The following is a 16,539-nucleotide window of genomic DNA, read 5'->3' as shown; positions in this document are numbered from 1 at the left end:
GTCAGGTTACACTAGGAAATAAACACTGAATCTAACTTAGTTTCAGCGACTCTAAGAACCTTAATGCAGAACTTGGTGACTCTGGTGAAACTCTGGTGAAACTTTCTGCATTAAAATAAGTTTATTACCCTCATTCAGGCTCTCATTAAGTGACCATTTTTATTCGGTAAGTCAGTTTGCATTCAATTTGTGAACTACGCGATAACAATGTAATGGTGAATTATGCTTCCCCGTGAAGAGCAAGTCTAATAATCAAACCGAGAAAGCTACCTTTCCACAGTGAGTTGCAATGAATCATACAAATAAATGATATATATAATACTTGAAATATATCACCAGAGCCCACAAATATTGCAGTGTGTGATAATACTGGATATCAGCCCAAGCCTAGTGTATGTGATTGTTTCAACACTGCAACAGTATTACTGCTACTGTCTTTGTGCTGAGCTATTTAGATGTTTTGTTATTATGGCTCAATTATAATGTTATTACTGTGTAACTGATCTTTCAGCCATTAAGCCTCTGCCATTACCATGTATTACCAGCATTATTAGCATGTTATAACAGTGTTATTGTACTGTCATACAGACAGTGGAAACACTGCTGAATGTGACCCTGCATGCTGTGGATGTGCTGTCTGTGAGGGACGGTGAGGACAGAGACAAGCTGAGAGATACCAAGCTGGAGGTCACAGAGAAGCTGGCGTCAGCGCTGGTGAAGCCCACACAACACCAGAGCTTTGCCAGCGTCAATACCACACAAATAGGTTTGCACCCTCCGATAACCGTTTAGCACAGTCCTTTGTGACAAAAATATGCTGCGAGTGTGTCTGTTGTGATTATTTAAAAATAAAAGCTGTAACACTTTAGTGTTTGCTCTTGGGGTTCTTAAGGGTAGGCCAGCATATACAGTGGTTTGACTGGAAAAAATCGGTCTGAGTTCCTTTAAAGGATGTGTCATAAATCTGTGTTTTGTGTCCTTTTACAGTTTTTGCAGTTCATGTCACATGTTGCAGGACTTGCAGAGCTTCAGAGCCTGCAGAATTATCATGAGTCTCACTGGTGCATACAGTGTAATGAAAAATTCACCATGATGCACCTCTGTTTTACTTTACATGACCATTTAGCAGACACTCTTATCCAGAGCAACTTACATAGGTAATGTCCTAGGGGAATCAACCCAGCGACCTTTCAGTTACAAGCCCTGCTCCTCAGCACTAAGCTACACTGCCCTCCCCCAGGGAAGGTGCTCAATTCAAGACACGCTCACGGCTGGGCTTTGCCATCAGCTGACCCAGACTGCACAGAGAGCTCAGGCTAATTCCACTCCAAGGAATTCAGTTCAAACCAGCTTTATTTGCATAACCACACTGATGCACAGTAATGCCAAAGCAATTTTAGCAGAAATATGCAAATGAAATGACAACAAAAACAAATAAAAAATACAGACACACATACAGGCTGTGGCACTTTGATACATACCACGCTGCTGTGTGTTGATATGTAATTTTTCTTCATCACATTTGTCTGTAATTGTTTGGAAGTTGTTACAGTGTAGGAGAAAGTACATCTCTTTTTCTACCTCCCCTGTTTCACAGTGACCACACAGCCTTCTTTTTTTATGCATGACTGTCTGCATCCACCTTTTTCAATTGCTGGGGTGTGGTCACTGAGCCTGTACTTGGTCAGGATCAGTCTGTCATTAATAATCACTGATTAGACAATGACAGTATATTACATTAAGTCAAATTGTTATCATTTCACAGATGCTGTGATCCTGACTGACTTACATAGGTCACAGTTTTCCCATTTATACGAGATATTAACTGAATCAGCTGTGGGATAAGTGCCTTGATCAAGGGTTCATTAGCAGGGAATCGAACCAGCAACCTTTGGGTTATGATCATTGCACCTTATTGCTATGCTACACTGCTGCCCTACCACATGTAATATTAAACCCCCTCAATACATACAGATACACAGAATCAATTATTTATTTTCACTGCAATAAAAATAAAAAAAAAAAACACTGAATCATTAAAGAGCTGTTTAAGCTTTGAATCTTTATGCTGAAATAGAAACTAAACACCCATTCACCTCATTAGCTTATTCAACAAAAAATGAGGAGCAGATGAACTTTCAAAGTGCATTCTAAATACACATTAAGTAGAAGTATTTTGAGTGTAAATTGTTTAAGGAAAAAGGCATTTTTATTTCAAAGTTCATATTGGGACAGGCTCATGAGAAACAGCACAGAGTCAGGTGGCTTCTCAAATCCGGCTCCTTAAAGAATGGACTCTGCAAAGAATTACTTCTGCAAGACAAAAAAAATGATGATCATTAGCAGGACAAATGAACTCAGAGTGCTGTTAGCATCTATGGTATAGTCCCCTGATACCACTCCATGGAAAAGATCTATGGCTTTAACATGGTATTACCAACATAATAAAGGCTTTCAGTATATCCCTGATGTGGTGCCAAGTGTCCAATACAAAAATGTTCATGTTTTTTATCAGATCAGTCTAAGCTTGTGCGGCATGTCAGGTGATGAAAACAGTAATGAGTTTTGCTCCTCCGAGTGCCTCATAATCTTGAGTGGATATCAATATTTCCTGCTGATGCTTGCAAGGTTTCACATGCATTGAGGGACTGCTGATAGCCAATGAAAAATGATAACTAATAATACCAAATGGCCAAACCAATGTTTCTCGCATCACAATTAAGTAGTAATGAAAATTAAGTGGGTGCAGCCATCTTGGCTGCAGAGACCTCACCCCCCTTACATTTCACCCCCTTGCAGTGGAAGTGAGTGAATTTTTGGAATTTTAAACGGAGTCAACCACTCTCAACATGATTATGAATACGAATATGAATATGAATCATATGTAACTCCATATGTAACCAAAGCATGTGCAGGTGGCCATACCGTCTATACTGAGAATCATTTCAGGATGTTTCAGTTTGTGGTGTTTTTAAACCTGAATTTAGGTACACTGAGGAGTCCTGCAGGCTCCTGTCAGCTTTCACTCACTGTGATGCTCGAGAAAGTTGTGAATGTCTTGGAGGAGTTAGAGGAGTCAGAGGCATCTCTGGAGCTGCACAGGATCTTCCACCACTTCCTGTACCATTCCTGAACCTGCAACACACATAGGAGGAAGTAAAGGTACAATAGAGCACAGGTACAGCTGTGACAGGTGAGTCTGGGAAGATAAATGAGATGGGGGTGAGATGCAGGTGAGACAGAGGAGATAGGATGAACAGATTAGAGACACAGGTGAGACCAAATGGGGAGGATACAGATTGGTAAGTGAGATGGGTTATTGGTTAGAAGTAAGAGTGGTAAATTAATGAATGACACAGAGGAAGAGACACAGGGTAGTAACATCAGGCATAGAGGTGAGAAGAAGGAAAAGAAGATGAGTTAGGTAAGCAGGTAAGGCAGACTTGTACCAGGACAGTGAGTGAGGAACAGGGGCACAGGTGGGTAGAACAGGTGGGTGTTCACCTCTTTTCTGAAGACGCAGTGCACCAGGAAGATGAATGTGCCCTGCTGGGAGGTTATAAGCAGGAAGAGATACTCCAGCACCTTGCTGTTATTCACAAAGAAGCCGAACATCCAGGAGCAACCAAGAATGATGAACTGGAATAGTATTTTTACCACCATCATCCTTCACAGAGACACAAAGAGATAGAGAGAGACAGAGAGAGAGAGAGATGGGTTAGCACCAGAGGTGTCTTATACCTGTGTCCATTCTCTAACACCTGTATTTGTCTTTTTGTTCCTTTACTTTTCCTTGCAACTGTTTTTGATCTATCTGTTGTTGCCTAGCTAAATTCTCTTACAAACACCTGTCCTCTCATTCCTCTACCTGTTCTCTCCTACCTGGTGTCTTTCAGTTGAGAGATTTCCTTGTCCCGGCCAGCCAGGGCAAACCACAGGTATCCAGTGATGGTAGTAAAGAGGATGACATTCACCTGTACAGGTCAGACAATGGTATATTTTCATCAAAAGAAAGTCAGACTGTAACTGGAAACAGATATCAAACAAGTAAGTCAAGTACTTACTGCAAGGAGAAAACACACTGGCCCCAGAAAAGACCAGATGAAGCCTTCATCAGTCTTCAGCCAGCACCTACGATCAACCAGCCTCAAAGTTACAGAAATCCCACAAATCAATCGAATCCAGTCCAGTATGGAGTCAAGTCCAGCACCATGACACCAGGGAAGAACAGTTCCAGGCTGATCCAGAACAATGTCTACATACATCTCATAGCTGTCCATAATGGTGCTAGCTTTCCATGACCCAAGAGTACTTTAATACTTGTGAACTTTAATACTTGTGAACTTTAATACTTGTGAACTTTAATACTTGTAACACTTGTGAACCAGTTAATCTCACCTCTCTGCAAATATCGATAATTCTACTCTAACAAGAACATCTGCTGGGTACAGTCTTCTCATGTTACAGAACAATAGTAGGTCCTCCTGTACATGCTCCGCCCCATCCCCTGAGCCCTTCCCCTCTCTGTGCTTACTGGTCACTGCCGTATCCTTCGGGAACCACTCCTGCAGACACACCCACCACCAGGCAGGGGGCGCCGTAGCCAATCAGCAGCAGGAAGCCCCAGTGGATTCCCTCCCTCTGTATAATCCTGACCTCTCTCAGGTTGCGCACCAACAGGAAGAGCTGCAGAGCCTCCAGGAACATCCACACAAAGCTGGACAGGAAGAGGAAGTGCAGCACGCCCGAGATCACTGCACACACCAGCTGAGGAGGGACACATCATCATTACCATCATCATCACTGATGCCATCATCGTTATTACCACCATCATCACTGATGCCATCACCGTTATTACCACCATCATCACTGATGCCATCATCGTTATTACCACCATCATCACTGATGCCATCATCGTTATTACCACCATCATCACTGATGCCATCATCGTTATTACCATCATCATCACTGATGCCATCACCGTTATTACCATCATCATCACTGATGCCATTACCGTTATTACCATCATCATCACTGATGCCATCACCGTTATTACCATCATCATCACTGATGCCATCACCGTTATTACCATCATCATCACTGATGTCATTACCGTTATTGCCATCATCATCACTGATGCCATCACCGTTATTACCATCATCATCATTACATCAATAGTGTCATCACCATCATTATTCATTATTCTCTAAGGAACATAACCTACACACATCATCAGCTGAAGTTATAATGCTGTGTCTTGTTTCATTATTCCGAAATCCCAATGGTTTACAGGACATACATGGTAAATTAACCTGTAGTTCCTGTAGTTTCCTGGATATTGAATCCCTAACATCAACTAACGTCAACAATATCTATTTAATGTCAGCCTGTTTGTAGCCTTTTCTCTTTCGTGACGGTTTAAAGTATTCAGATCAGTGTATAAATATCTTGATTGATAGAAAGCCATTGTTAACTTTATAAGACATCACCAGAATAATACATTTTACAATCCCACAAACGAATCTGAGCAGATAGCCGGCACTGAGATTATACACAGTGATGAGGTCTCTGATATGAGGTAAAAGTAAAACTCCATAGTTACTGTATGAATGAACCATAACCAGGTGGGTGGGAATGCAAGCAGAGGACCACCTCCTCTGCGTTATATAATGCAAACCCTGCCCACTTCACATGAACTCCAATTTATGATGGAGGTGATTACATAACCTGTCTGCCCGGATGCGTCTGTCCAGTCAGGCCACAGACAGACCAGTGGAGCCAAAGAAACTGTCTGTCAATCAAAGAAACTGTATGCTTAGTTCTTGTCATGATGTCATGATAAGAGTAAAGAACTGAGGAGGTAGCCGGCACTGAAATTATACACAGTGATGAGGACTCTGATATGAGGTAAAAGTTGGGAGCTGTGGGTGCAGAACCTTGTGCTTCTGGATGTGAGAGAGGAAACTCTGCACCAGCAGGAAGAGCAGGTGGGCCAGGAAGAGGCAGATGGAGATGTTCAGGCGTGCTGTGTTGCTGACTTTAGGGTTCCAGCGAAAGAGGATGAAGGTCAGGATGGCCAGGGCCAGAAACAGCAGCCCCACTGACACTGCAATCATGCTGATCCACTTCAAGATGATGTCATCCTGGAAAAGTCAATCAAAACAGAAATCCACAGAAATAATAATAAAAAAATATGGCAGCTCCTGCATTTCAGTAACACCAGTTGAACCATGGTCTGAACACTGACTTTCTTCTCCTGTTAAATGGTTCATCAAGGAGTAGGGCTTCATTTTAGGGTTCTTAATGATGAAATATGTTTTTATTCCAGATCTACCATCTTTTTGCAAGTAATACTCTGAATATTCAACTCTCGATCCAGCCCAGTGCAGTAAAACAGTTTAGTGGTTTCAGATCAAACCACCATTCAAATCACAACCAACTCCTTCAAACAGCACATACAGTAATAAGGCAAATTTTTGTCCAGCGCTTTGGACACAATGGACAGATGTGGATTCTCAGAATGCTAAAGCTCTTTGCTACCATGGATCCTTTGCTGCTTATAATATGTACTATAAGATGTTCAGTTAGGATATCTCAGAATTGCTGATTGTTCATATAAAATATAATTGCTTTATAGCATTCTGGAAATTTCTTTATTATAAGCCTATATCAAATTTAATTTTACTGAGTGATTAATGGCAACTAATTAGGAGTCAATGGACAACCAGTTTTACATTGAGCTAGAGAAGCATATGAGTTTGTGCTGTGTATTAGTCGTCTTGGTTGGGGCCCACCTAATACATCTGTTTGTCTTTTCTCTGATTGGTTTACTCGTCTCCCTTCACTCCTCACCTCAGGTGATCTGTCCGTCTGCATGATGAGGGCGAAGGTGGACAGGTGGTTGCAGGTGCACACAGTGTGATTGGAATTGATCTTTGTGGCCTCACAGCCATCCACAATCCACCTGCTCTGATTCCAGTACACACAGGTGAGATTACCCCCAGGGTCCACCTGCCGAGAAAGGGAGGGAGGCTCAACATATAAATTCATAGCGACACCAAATCAATGTCATTACAATGCAAACTTTGTTAAAGGTATTAGTGAGTGGTATGGATGGAGCAAGGACTCACCTTTAGGTGTCTCAGGGTAAAGTTGACTGGTTTGAGCAATGTTGGGTTTTTGGTATTGGGGAGGGAGGCAGAGACGACATTGGACATCATGTTCTTGTTGGTCTCTGTTTCCGTGTGGAAGAAGTCAGCCTTCAGCACATCCTCCATGTTGGCGTAGGCTATGAAGACCACAGCTCCAGATCCTGCAGAACAGACCAACAGAACCAACACAAATCAGAAACTTAGAACACAGAACCTTCATTTAATGTAGACTTCCCTTCAGAACCTCTATGGAACATAACCTACATGCATCATCAGCTGAAATTATAATGCTGTGTCTTGTTTAGAGGTTTGTAGTTATGTGTGAAAACCAGCCAATAAAATGATTTTTGTCAAGCTAAAATGTTACATACACGAGGATGAAACAGGAAATGGTGCTTTAAAATTTGCCCTAAACTTCAGAATATCAATTACATGCGCTGCAGATTGTGATGTTAAAAAAATCAGATAAAAATGGAATAAAAAGATCCAAAAAGATCAAGTAATGAACAGAACACTGTGTGATTGGCTGAGGTGTGGATTCTTAACTCACCATTGTTGTTCTTAGCAATTCCAAGCAGATCAATTTCCAAAAGGTTGTTTCTCGATTTCAGCTGAGGTGTGTCTGTCAGGTTGGTTTCTGGCCCGATGGCAAACGTTTGCACCTCTGACAGAAAAGATGGAAAAAACCTGACAGTAAATGCCTTCATTGTAAATTATTTGCTTATACTGAACAATTTACAGTACTATATTACAGGCAGTCCCCACTTTGCAATAATGTGGTGTTCAGAAATCAGCACAGGTGTTTGCAAAAACTCTGCTCCTAAAAGTTTTAGGACACAACACATAGATTTATGACATATCCTTTAAAGGGACTTTAAATAAATTTGTCCAGCCAAACTACTCTATATGCTGGCCGAGAGTAAGCCCTTAGCATTTGACTAAACTGTTAAAGCATTTATTCTTAAACCAGCTTAAGGGCTTTTAATCAGAAAAGACACACTTGCAGCATATTTCTTTCACAAAAGACTGTGCTAAACGGTTATCGGAGGGTGCAAACCTATTTGTGTGGTATTGACGCTGGCAAAGCTCTGGTGTTGTGTGGGCTTCACCAGCGCTGACGCCAGCTTCTCTGTGACCTCCAGCATGGTATCTCTCAGCTTGTCTCTGTCCTCACCCTCCCTCACAGACAGCACATCCACAGCATGCAGGGTCGCATTCAGCAGTGTTTCCACTGTCTGTATGACAGTACAATAACACTGTTATAACATGCTAATAATGCTGGTAACACAGTTGCATGGATCAAACAATCAAATACACTAGGCTTGCGCTGATATCCAGTATTATCATACACTGCAATATTTGTGGGCCGTGGTGATATACTTTAATTATTACATACAACATGTATTTGCATGATTCATTACAACTCATTGTGGGTGTTAGCTTTCTTGATTAATAAATTTAAACATGATTGTTCGACTTGCTCTTCACTGGGAAGCATAATTCACCATTCCATTGTTATCCCCTAGTTCATAAATTGAATGAAAACTGGCATACTGAATAAAATGGTTAAAATGAGGGTAATAAAATTATTTTAATGCAGAGAGTTTCACATTGCCTGTTACCACAGTTCTGCATTAAGGTTCATAGAGTCGCTGAAACTAACTTTCTGCTTTCACTGATATGGTTTATTTTAACGTTAAAATAAAACGCATAAGAAATGATCATTGTAACTTTGATCAGTTGTGTGTTTGCTTTGTGATTTATTCTCCCAATGTAGAAATCCTTTGGACCTGGGGGTTGTCTCAGCTTTCTAGGTTCTGTTTTCTGTAATTGCGAGAAGCCATTAATCAAAATGATTAATGATACTGAATTATTTTATTCAATTATTTGTCCACATATTTGCTCAGTCTTGAGCTGCCATACTCCTTCTGTCTGAACTCTTACACCAAGCCTGGTTTCTTTGCTCTTGAGATTTCATTAACAAAAAGATTATTTTCTTTGAATCTATATATATGTAAAAAATCTTACAAATATGTTGTTGCCTTCTGTATTTCTCACTAAGAAGGAACCCTGTTCCATCAAGATTCTCAAATCTCACTCCACCACTAGGGGGCAATATTGTTGTAATATGTAATATGTGAGGAAGACAATATGGCAATACTGCATTGAAGTTTTTCTCAGGCCTGACATACAGCAGCAGGGTGTCAGCTAAAGAGAATTAAACACAGTGAACAGGACACAGCTGCTTTACACATTACTCTTTATGATCATGGAAAGAAAGGGGGAGAGTGGGGACGGACAGAGAAGGGACAGAGGAAGGATGTTTCCACCGCAACATGGCTGCCACTCTCTGTGCAGCGCTACACAGCACACTAAATACACACAGCGCAGTGAAAACGGCAGCAGATACTGAACTCACTGTGGGTGGAAGCACCAGTGAGCTGCTGTTGTCTAGCAGATTAACCACAGAGTCCAGTTTACACTGCTCCACTGATTTACCCTGGAAGAGACGACCAAGCAGCGCTGATCATTTAGGGAATGACTTCTCAATCTCATTACTTGCAGAAGTAACAGTCAAAACTTGTAAAACACAGCAAAAAAGAAAAAATGTTGTAAATGTAGTGTGTGGACATGGATGGGCCTTTCCGTCAAAGGATTGTCATGTTGTTACGGGTATGCCACATGACGTCAGGAAAAGGGTGCACGGAAGTAAGGTTTAGGGGTCACATGACGTCAGGGTCACGGGTGCACGAACTTGTGCACCTTGGGTAATTTAAATGTCTATGGCGGCAAGCACAGTCGGACGGAATTTGAGTGAGTACCAGCGTACTATATTGTGCGAATTTAGTGTTGTCTCACTTTGTGTTTAAGAGCCGCTTTATGTGTAAAGTTCGTAAGACGGTGGTGCATTTTTGTCGAGTTTATTTTCTAGTTTTGTTTTGTTGTTTTGGGTAGGATGGTGGAGCCGGTCCGACGGTCTATTGCAGACTGGCCGGTCCCCACCGTTTTATTTCATTCTTTTGCGCACCGATCTCCAGATCTCCATACTTTTCTTTACTCCACATTACTTTCTTCCCTCTCTCTAAAACCACTCTTTCTAAAACTCCAGTGCACTGTTATCTCTCCAACCATCTGTTCTCCATTCTGTATAAATACTGTTCAACCCGTTCAACTACGAAGCACTCGCCGCTGCGTCTTCTGCCCGGCTGGACCAAACTCGGAAGAGTGAGTAGCCGGGATTGTTATATTATTATGTGCGGAGTATTTGTCCTGCCAACTGCCCTGTGACTGCCTGTAGTCACCTTTGGTAGGAGTCTGGCCGTAACAATGTAGCTTAAAAATAAATCCAGGTATGGGAGGTTATCTGGGTCAAGGTAAAATCCTCTGGAAAAATCTTTATAAAACAACATACGTAATAATGAGTTACAGAGATAATAGGTAGCGAGTGAAGGATAAACAGTTACCCCCTGCTGGCTCGACCCCTGCTCACAGAATGAAAGCTCTCACCTCACATTCTGCTGTATTTAAGCCCTCTGTCACACCTGCAACACAAGCAATAGTAATCATTTCAAACACAGGCCTGTCTGTCTAGGGACAGTGAATGCAGATCATGAGGAGGAATCTGTTTAAATCTGCAACTGGAGCTCAGGACTGCACTTCCATCAAGACCCACAAGAGGGAGACATCCTCAAAAGTACCACGTCAAAAGTAAGAAATGTATATCACCCTGAAGGACTGGCAAAGGGAATGGATAATTGATCATAAATAAGTTCCTTGTGGTGATCAAGTTGTCATGAAAATATAACACAAATAAAGAAATCTAGGTCACAAATGATACATTTAACTGTTGATGTGCAATTCTGAATGAAAGAGAAGGCAACAATTGTGAGAACTTAATTTTTCAACATACTTGATGTTATTTGAAGTTTGGTAACAGCTAAATGAGAAATCAATGCAATATTGATCACACATTTTCATGACTGCTTTGTTGTTTCACTTCAAATTTAGATTTCTCAATCAGTAAGCTTAATGGCCACCAGTAAGTTTAAAGTAGTAACAATTGCTATCTAAGATATCATGGCAAGTTACTATGTAAATGAGCCCACTATTAGGTTAGTATGGATGGCGTGAGCAGTTTCATACCAGCAGTTTTTTTTTATTATTTAATGATGTTGTTTTTGGTGTGTGACCAATTTCCAATGAGTGAGCAATCCATGGTAAGGGAGGGTGTTTCACATTTTATTTCACATTCTATTCATTCTTCTTCAATAGAAATTCCTAAACCGTATATTTATCCAGTATCTAGTGCATTTGCAGAACCTGGACCTTTCTTGCCCTCCCATCAACTGCATCATGATTGGAGGCCTTCTTGGACCTTCACTGAGGTACTCTTTAGCCAGATGAAGATAGCAAAAGCCTTTTCCTCCATGTAAAGCAGGCATTTGTGTAGCTTGGGAAACAAAATATCTGATTGAGCTTTGCAGGAAAAATTGTTGTGGCCTTCAGAAAATCCTATGATCTCCATGGTGTTCCCAGCCCTCTCCCCCACTCACCTGTACAGGTGGTGACTCCCAGCTTCCAATCCCCACTCACCTATACAGGGGGTGACTCCCACTTTCCCTCCCCACTCACCTATACAGGGGGTGACTCCCACTTTCCCTCCCCACTCACCTGTACAGGTGGTGACTCCCACTTCCCCTCCCCACTCACCTGTACAGGTGGTGACTCCCAGCTTCCAATCCTCACTCACCTGTACAGGGGGTGACTCCCAGCTTCCCCTCCCCACTCACCTATACAGAGGGTGACTCCCACTTTCCCTCCCCACTCACCTGTACAGGTGGTGACTCCCACTTCCCCTCCCCACTCACCTGTACAGGTGGTGACTCCCAGCTTCCAATCCTCACTCACCTGTACAGGTGGTGACTCCCAGCTTCCAATCCTCACTCACCTGTACAGAGGGTGACTCCCAGCTTCCAATCCTCACTCACCTGTACAGGGGGTGACTCCCACTTTCCCTCCCCACTCACCTGTACAGGTGGTGACTCCCACTTTCCCTCCCCACTCACCTGTACAGGTGGTGACTCCCAGCTTCCATTCCAGCCCCGGGCTGGGAATGAATCCCTCCTTACACTCGCAGGTGAAGCTGCCAGCGGTGTTGCTGCAGTTTGCGTTTGAGCCGCAGATTGTAGGGTTCTCCCTGCATCCATCCACATCTGCACAAGGCAGCAAAGAGAAGCACTACATTTCAAAGACGACACTAATGTTTCAGTAGCTGTTCAGCTATGAATGCACATTTGTAAGTAGCTCTGGATGTGCGTGTCTGCCAAGTGACTAATTGTAAATGTATGTGTTTAAAGGACTAGATTCACACTGCTGGCTGTGAAAGGGTGTCTGGTCAGGGACAGACAGGTTTAAGAAGCAGTGTTGCACTCTGTCCTTTAAGATTTTGGCAGAGTTTAAACAGGTTTTAGTTTTGTAGGCTGTCTAGTTCCAGGGCAGCACATGTTAATTTGTCTGAGAGAGTTGTTAGCCTGGTCCAACACTTTTGCTCATTTAATCTGGATGGATGCACTTCTGTTCTCTTGTGCTGGAAGTCGCTCTGGATGAGAGCGTCTGCTGTATGAATGCAATGTAATGTAATTTAATGTAATGATTTCACTCTACACCACGTAAACTATTAAGCTCTACAGCTCAATTGCAAACTACGAGGCTCTCACTTTATGTGTCACTTACAGGAAGGGAGTTTACTGAACAGAAATCATTATCACTTCATATGACATTTTTAAACTGTACATTAAGCCCCGCCCCTCTTTCTGAAGGTGTGATTTCCCTCCACCAGCTGCAGTGTGCCCAGCAGCCAATTACTCCCTTTAGAGAAAGTCACATGACCCACACCTCCATGCTCTTGAAAACCAGATTTTCACACTTTTTCCCGTTGTGGTTTAGTTTTTACATGAGAACTATATACAGTTGCTACAGAAACAGACCAAGTTATGAGGAAGAGACCAAACCAGAAAACCTTTGCGTTATCTGCAAAAATAAATGTGATGTTTCTGTGTGTCAGAATGCAGAACTTACTCCGATTCCTCAGCTCAAAGAGCCTCTATATTGATATTAAGCTCTTATTTTCACTGGATTTTAATGATGTTCAATGTCATCATGAATGAATCATTTTTAATAATATTATCATTCATCCGGGTGAACAGTACGTAAAATATGCGTTTTTGAATGAGAGAGTGATGTCTCTTTGTGACTCAGAGCACAGAACTTTCTCATGCTCATGCTAATACTTCTAATTTCTTGTATCAGGTTTATCAGATGTACAGTTAATATTGCTCATTTTAATTAATAATTGTGACTGCCATTTATTCTCATAACTTTCTATCACCCAACTCTTGTCATCATTAAGTCTACCTCTTGCAGGGGTGTGTTTGTGTGACCCCCCAGTGCTCCCCTCTGTAGCAGGTATTGGTGTTTGGGGGTGCTGGGGGTCAGGGACAGCGTCACTAATCCGATGTGGGGGTGATGTGGGGGGTGGAGATGCTTGAGTCACTGCTGGGGGGGCTGTGGGTGGAGCTGTAGGGGAGAGGGAAAGGAAGAGAGACAGTTTGGGAAAAGAGAGCAGAGTTAGAGATCCATGCTGAGCAGGTCCCTCAGTAACAGCGCACTCACTGAAATTGTACTGCAGCCCCTAAAAGCAATTGCTCTGCATCTACAGCCGAGTAGCAATTACATGCGGAAACACTCATTTCTTCACACAGCGACTTTTAAAAACACAAAGTTGTACCTCGGAGTGGTCTTTATTAAAAATTACATGCTGATCTATGCCACTTCACAGCAACCAAATTAAAACCTCCAGTGGTACACTACCATCAACGTGTTCTCTGTAAATGGTAAAATGACATCTAAAACTCAGACACATGTATTAGGTTTTTAGTGAAGGATTACCAACGCTGTTGTTAAATGTTTTCATTCATTGTTTTTGTATCAATTACATTGATTCAGTGCATTGGACAGGCAAGCACAGGGGGAGAATAATGGTTGAAGATTATCTGTGAGTTCCTTCGGGACAGTAGCTGCATCATATAAAGTAAAATCTGCACTGTGAACAGTTTCCATTTCCATTTAGTGTAATAGGGAGTAAATGAGGTAGAAAAACAGTATCTAGACTCTTACCTTTCTCTGTTTTTAGCACAAACTCTCCGTAGGTGCAAGAGTAAGCCGGTGTATCAATTCCACACCTGTACTTCCCAGCATCCTCTTGTGTCAGTTTGGTGATGTGAACTGTGAAGAATCTCTCTCCAGTGTTGTCATTTAGAGAGAATCTCCCATCTGACACCCAAGTGTTCTTTTTCCCAGTTCTGATTAGATTCTTACAATTCAAACCAATGTTATCTTTGCAGAAGTATTTATTGCTGGCTTCATGGTTGAATGCATAATGACACCTGATGTTGATGTCTCTTCCCTCATATCCGTTGATGGAGTCCACAGAATGTGGGACTGTCAATCATACAAGCATATGAATGATTATGAACACGACATAGTTTCAAAACATACTTTGTGGTGAAACACTGTGTTGGTCAGAATCCACAGAGAGAGGTCATTCTCAAAGAGAGGTAACTGAACATCCATGTATCAGTTCCATAAACCTCATTTTCAAAAGTTTTACTCTCCAATAAAGTGCTATTTTTCTGAGTGGTTTGAACCTTCGCTCATCCATGAAATGAATGCAATGTGTGTACCTGTAAACTGTATACCTGTCATTAAAAGCACACACCTGTGAACGTCCACTAACACAGAAATCCTCAAATGCTGTATTTATTGTCCATGATCTCTGCAGAAGTGGGTTTTACACTGATTCTTACTGTTTATCACTGCTGGGGTTTTGAGCTTTCAGATCACAGTACTGCTGTCAGTACTTCGGCCCCCTAGCTGTTGTTCTGGTGTTTCTCTCTGTCTGTCCGTGTCGTCCATGTGCTTTTGTTCACAGTTCCCATGTGTTCCAGCCCTGCCCCGCTCTCCGCCCTGTCCCTGCAGACCTGATTTCCTGATCGCCTCCACCTGCCTGCCCGCCCACCTGTATCCCATCTCCTCGTCAGCCCAGCCCTTTATATTCCCTGCTTGTTGCCAGTTTGTCTCAGTTTTGTCTGTTACTCACCTGATTACTCATTGTGTTGATCCTGTGCCCATTTCTGCCTGACATCTGACTTTGTCCCTGCCCGCTGCCCTTGGTTGCCTGATCCGCCTGCTTGCCCGGTTTGACACAGCCTGCTCCTATTTCCGATCCCCGCTCCTCGTTCATTCTGCCTCGGACTGCCTTCATGGTTTTTGACCCTGCCTGTTCTGCCACTACAAACCTGCCCTGCGATTTCCCATTCAAATAAAACATCTTGGAACCTGAGTACACCTGGTCTGCTTGTGAGTCCGTGTCTGTGCCCTGACAACTGCTGTAGCAAATCATTTTATTTTAAAATTGTTGCATGAGCTAGATATATATTCATGTAATCTCTCCAAATGATGTGAGATATTGCTTTCATTTTAACCTGCTTTATACTTGAACAGACCAGACATTGATAATCTGTGTCACTGGGTCAAAGTGTGGACACTTGTTTCTATCATGCAGTTTTAACCAAACGAGCCCTTTACATCTCCTGAATTCAGCAGAACTCTGCATGTGTCGTGAACATGAAAGAGGTCAGCAACTCTGTGAGCGAATTCCAAGCCCCCGACCTCATCATACAACCAGCTCTAATGACCAACATAGTTCCATGTGGAGCTAAAGGCAATTTGCCCCCGTCTCCATAGGCAACAACACCAGCTAACCAGAGTCTCAGGGAGTGACACCACTACTGAAGGTGCCCTGCTACTTGCTACTCTAACGTTACTGGCATTATGTATAACTCACAGAGGGTACAGTATTCAGTGTACTCATCTCAGTAGCTGGTTAATCTAGGGACTGTGAGCTATAGAAATATTTATTTCAATTTAAACTCAGTAATTTATGCCATTATGCAGAATGGTTTACAAAGTAAGAAAGCAAAGTGCCTCCAATAAAGCTGCAGGAAAGAAGGATCATACTGAACAGAGCTGCAGATGCCTCAGTCCATCACACAGGGCTGTGGTAACTAGCGCTAACATAAACACCTGCACACTACAATAGACTCACTGCATCAGTTATAACTCTCTGCACACACTGCACAAACTGATTAGCAAGAAAAGGATTTAGACCCTTACCTTTCTCCACTTTCAGCTGTACTTCATGGTAATAGTCAGACTTCATAGTTATATCAACTCCACACCAGTGTATCCCAGCATCCTCTTGTGTTAGTTTGTTGATTTTAACAGTGAAGTATATTCTTACAGTGTTGTCATACAGGGAAAATCTGCC

At 42.3% G+C, this 16,539-nt stretch overlaps 1 protein-coding gene across 1 annotated transcript in view; it reads right to left on the bottom strand.

Moving 5' to 3' along the window:
* Window positions 1–15,474, bottom strand: part of LOC118782824 (adhesion G protein-coupled receptor E3-like) — a 20,462-nt gene extending 4,988 nt beyond the window's left edge. The window contains exons 1-14 of the mRNA XM_036536407.1: window positions 15,360–15,474; window positions 12,218–12,364; window positions 10,659–10,693; window positions 9,571–9,651; window positions 8,209–8,386; window positions 7,702–7,815; window positions 7,131–7,312; window positions 6,853–7,032; window positions 5,937–6,143; window positions 4,535–4,767; window positions 4,065–4,131; window positions 3,883–3,974; window positions 3,505–3,667; window positions 3,031–3,135 (exon numbers count right to left, since the gene is read on the bottom strand). Of these exons, the coding sequence (XP_036392300.1) occupies window positions 3,031–3,135; window positions 3,505–3,667; window positions 3,883–3,974; window positions 4,065–4,131; window positions 4,535–4,767; window positions 5,937–6,143; window positions 6,853–7,032; window positions 7,131–7,312; window positions 7,702–7,815; window positions 8,209–8,386; window positions 9,571–9,651; window positions 10,659–10,693; window positions 12,218–12,364; window positions 15,360–15,474 (1,899 nt within the window). The remainder of the gene's footprint in view (window positions 1–3,030; window positions 3,136–3,504; window positions 3,668–3,882; window positions 3,975–4,064; window positions 4,132–4,534; window positions 4,768–5,936; window positions 6,144–6,852; window positions 7,033–7,130; window positions 7,313–7,701; window positions 7,816–8,208; window positions 8,387–9,570; window positions 9,652–10,658; window positions 10,694–12,217; window positions 12,365–15,359) is intronic.
* Window positions 15,475–16,539: the final 1,065 nt, after the last annotated feature.

The sequence above is a fragment of the Megalops cyprinoides genome, chromosome 1 (assembly GCF_013368585.1).
Source record: "Megalops cyprinoides isolate fMegCyp1 chromosome 1, fMegCyp1.pri, whole genome shotgun sequence".
NCBI lineage: Eukaryota > Metazoa > Chordata > Actinopteri > Elopiformes > Megalopidae > Megalops > Megalops cyprinoides.
Note: the sequence above shows the minus strand (reverse complement) of the source record. Positions and strands in the feature narration are given on the sequence as shown.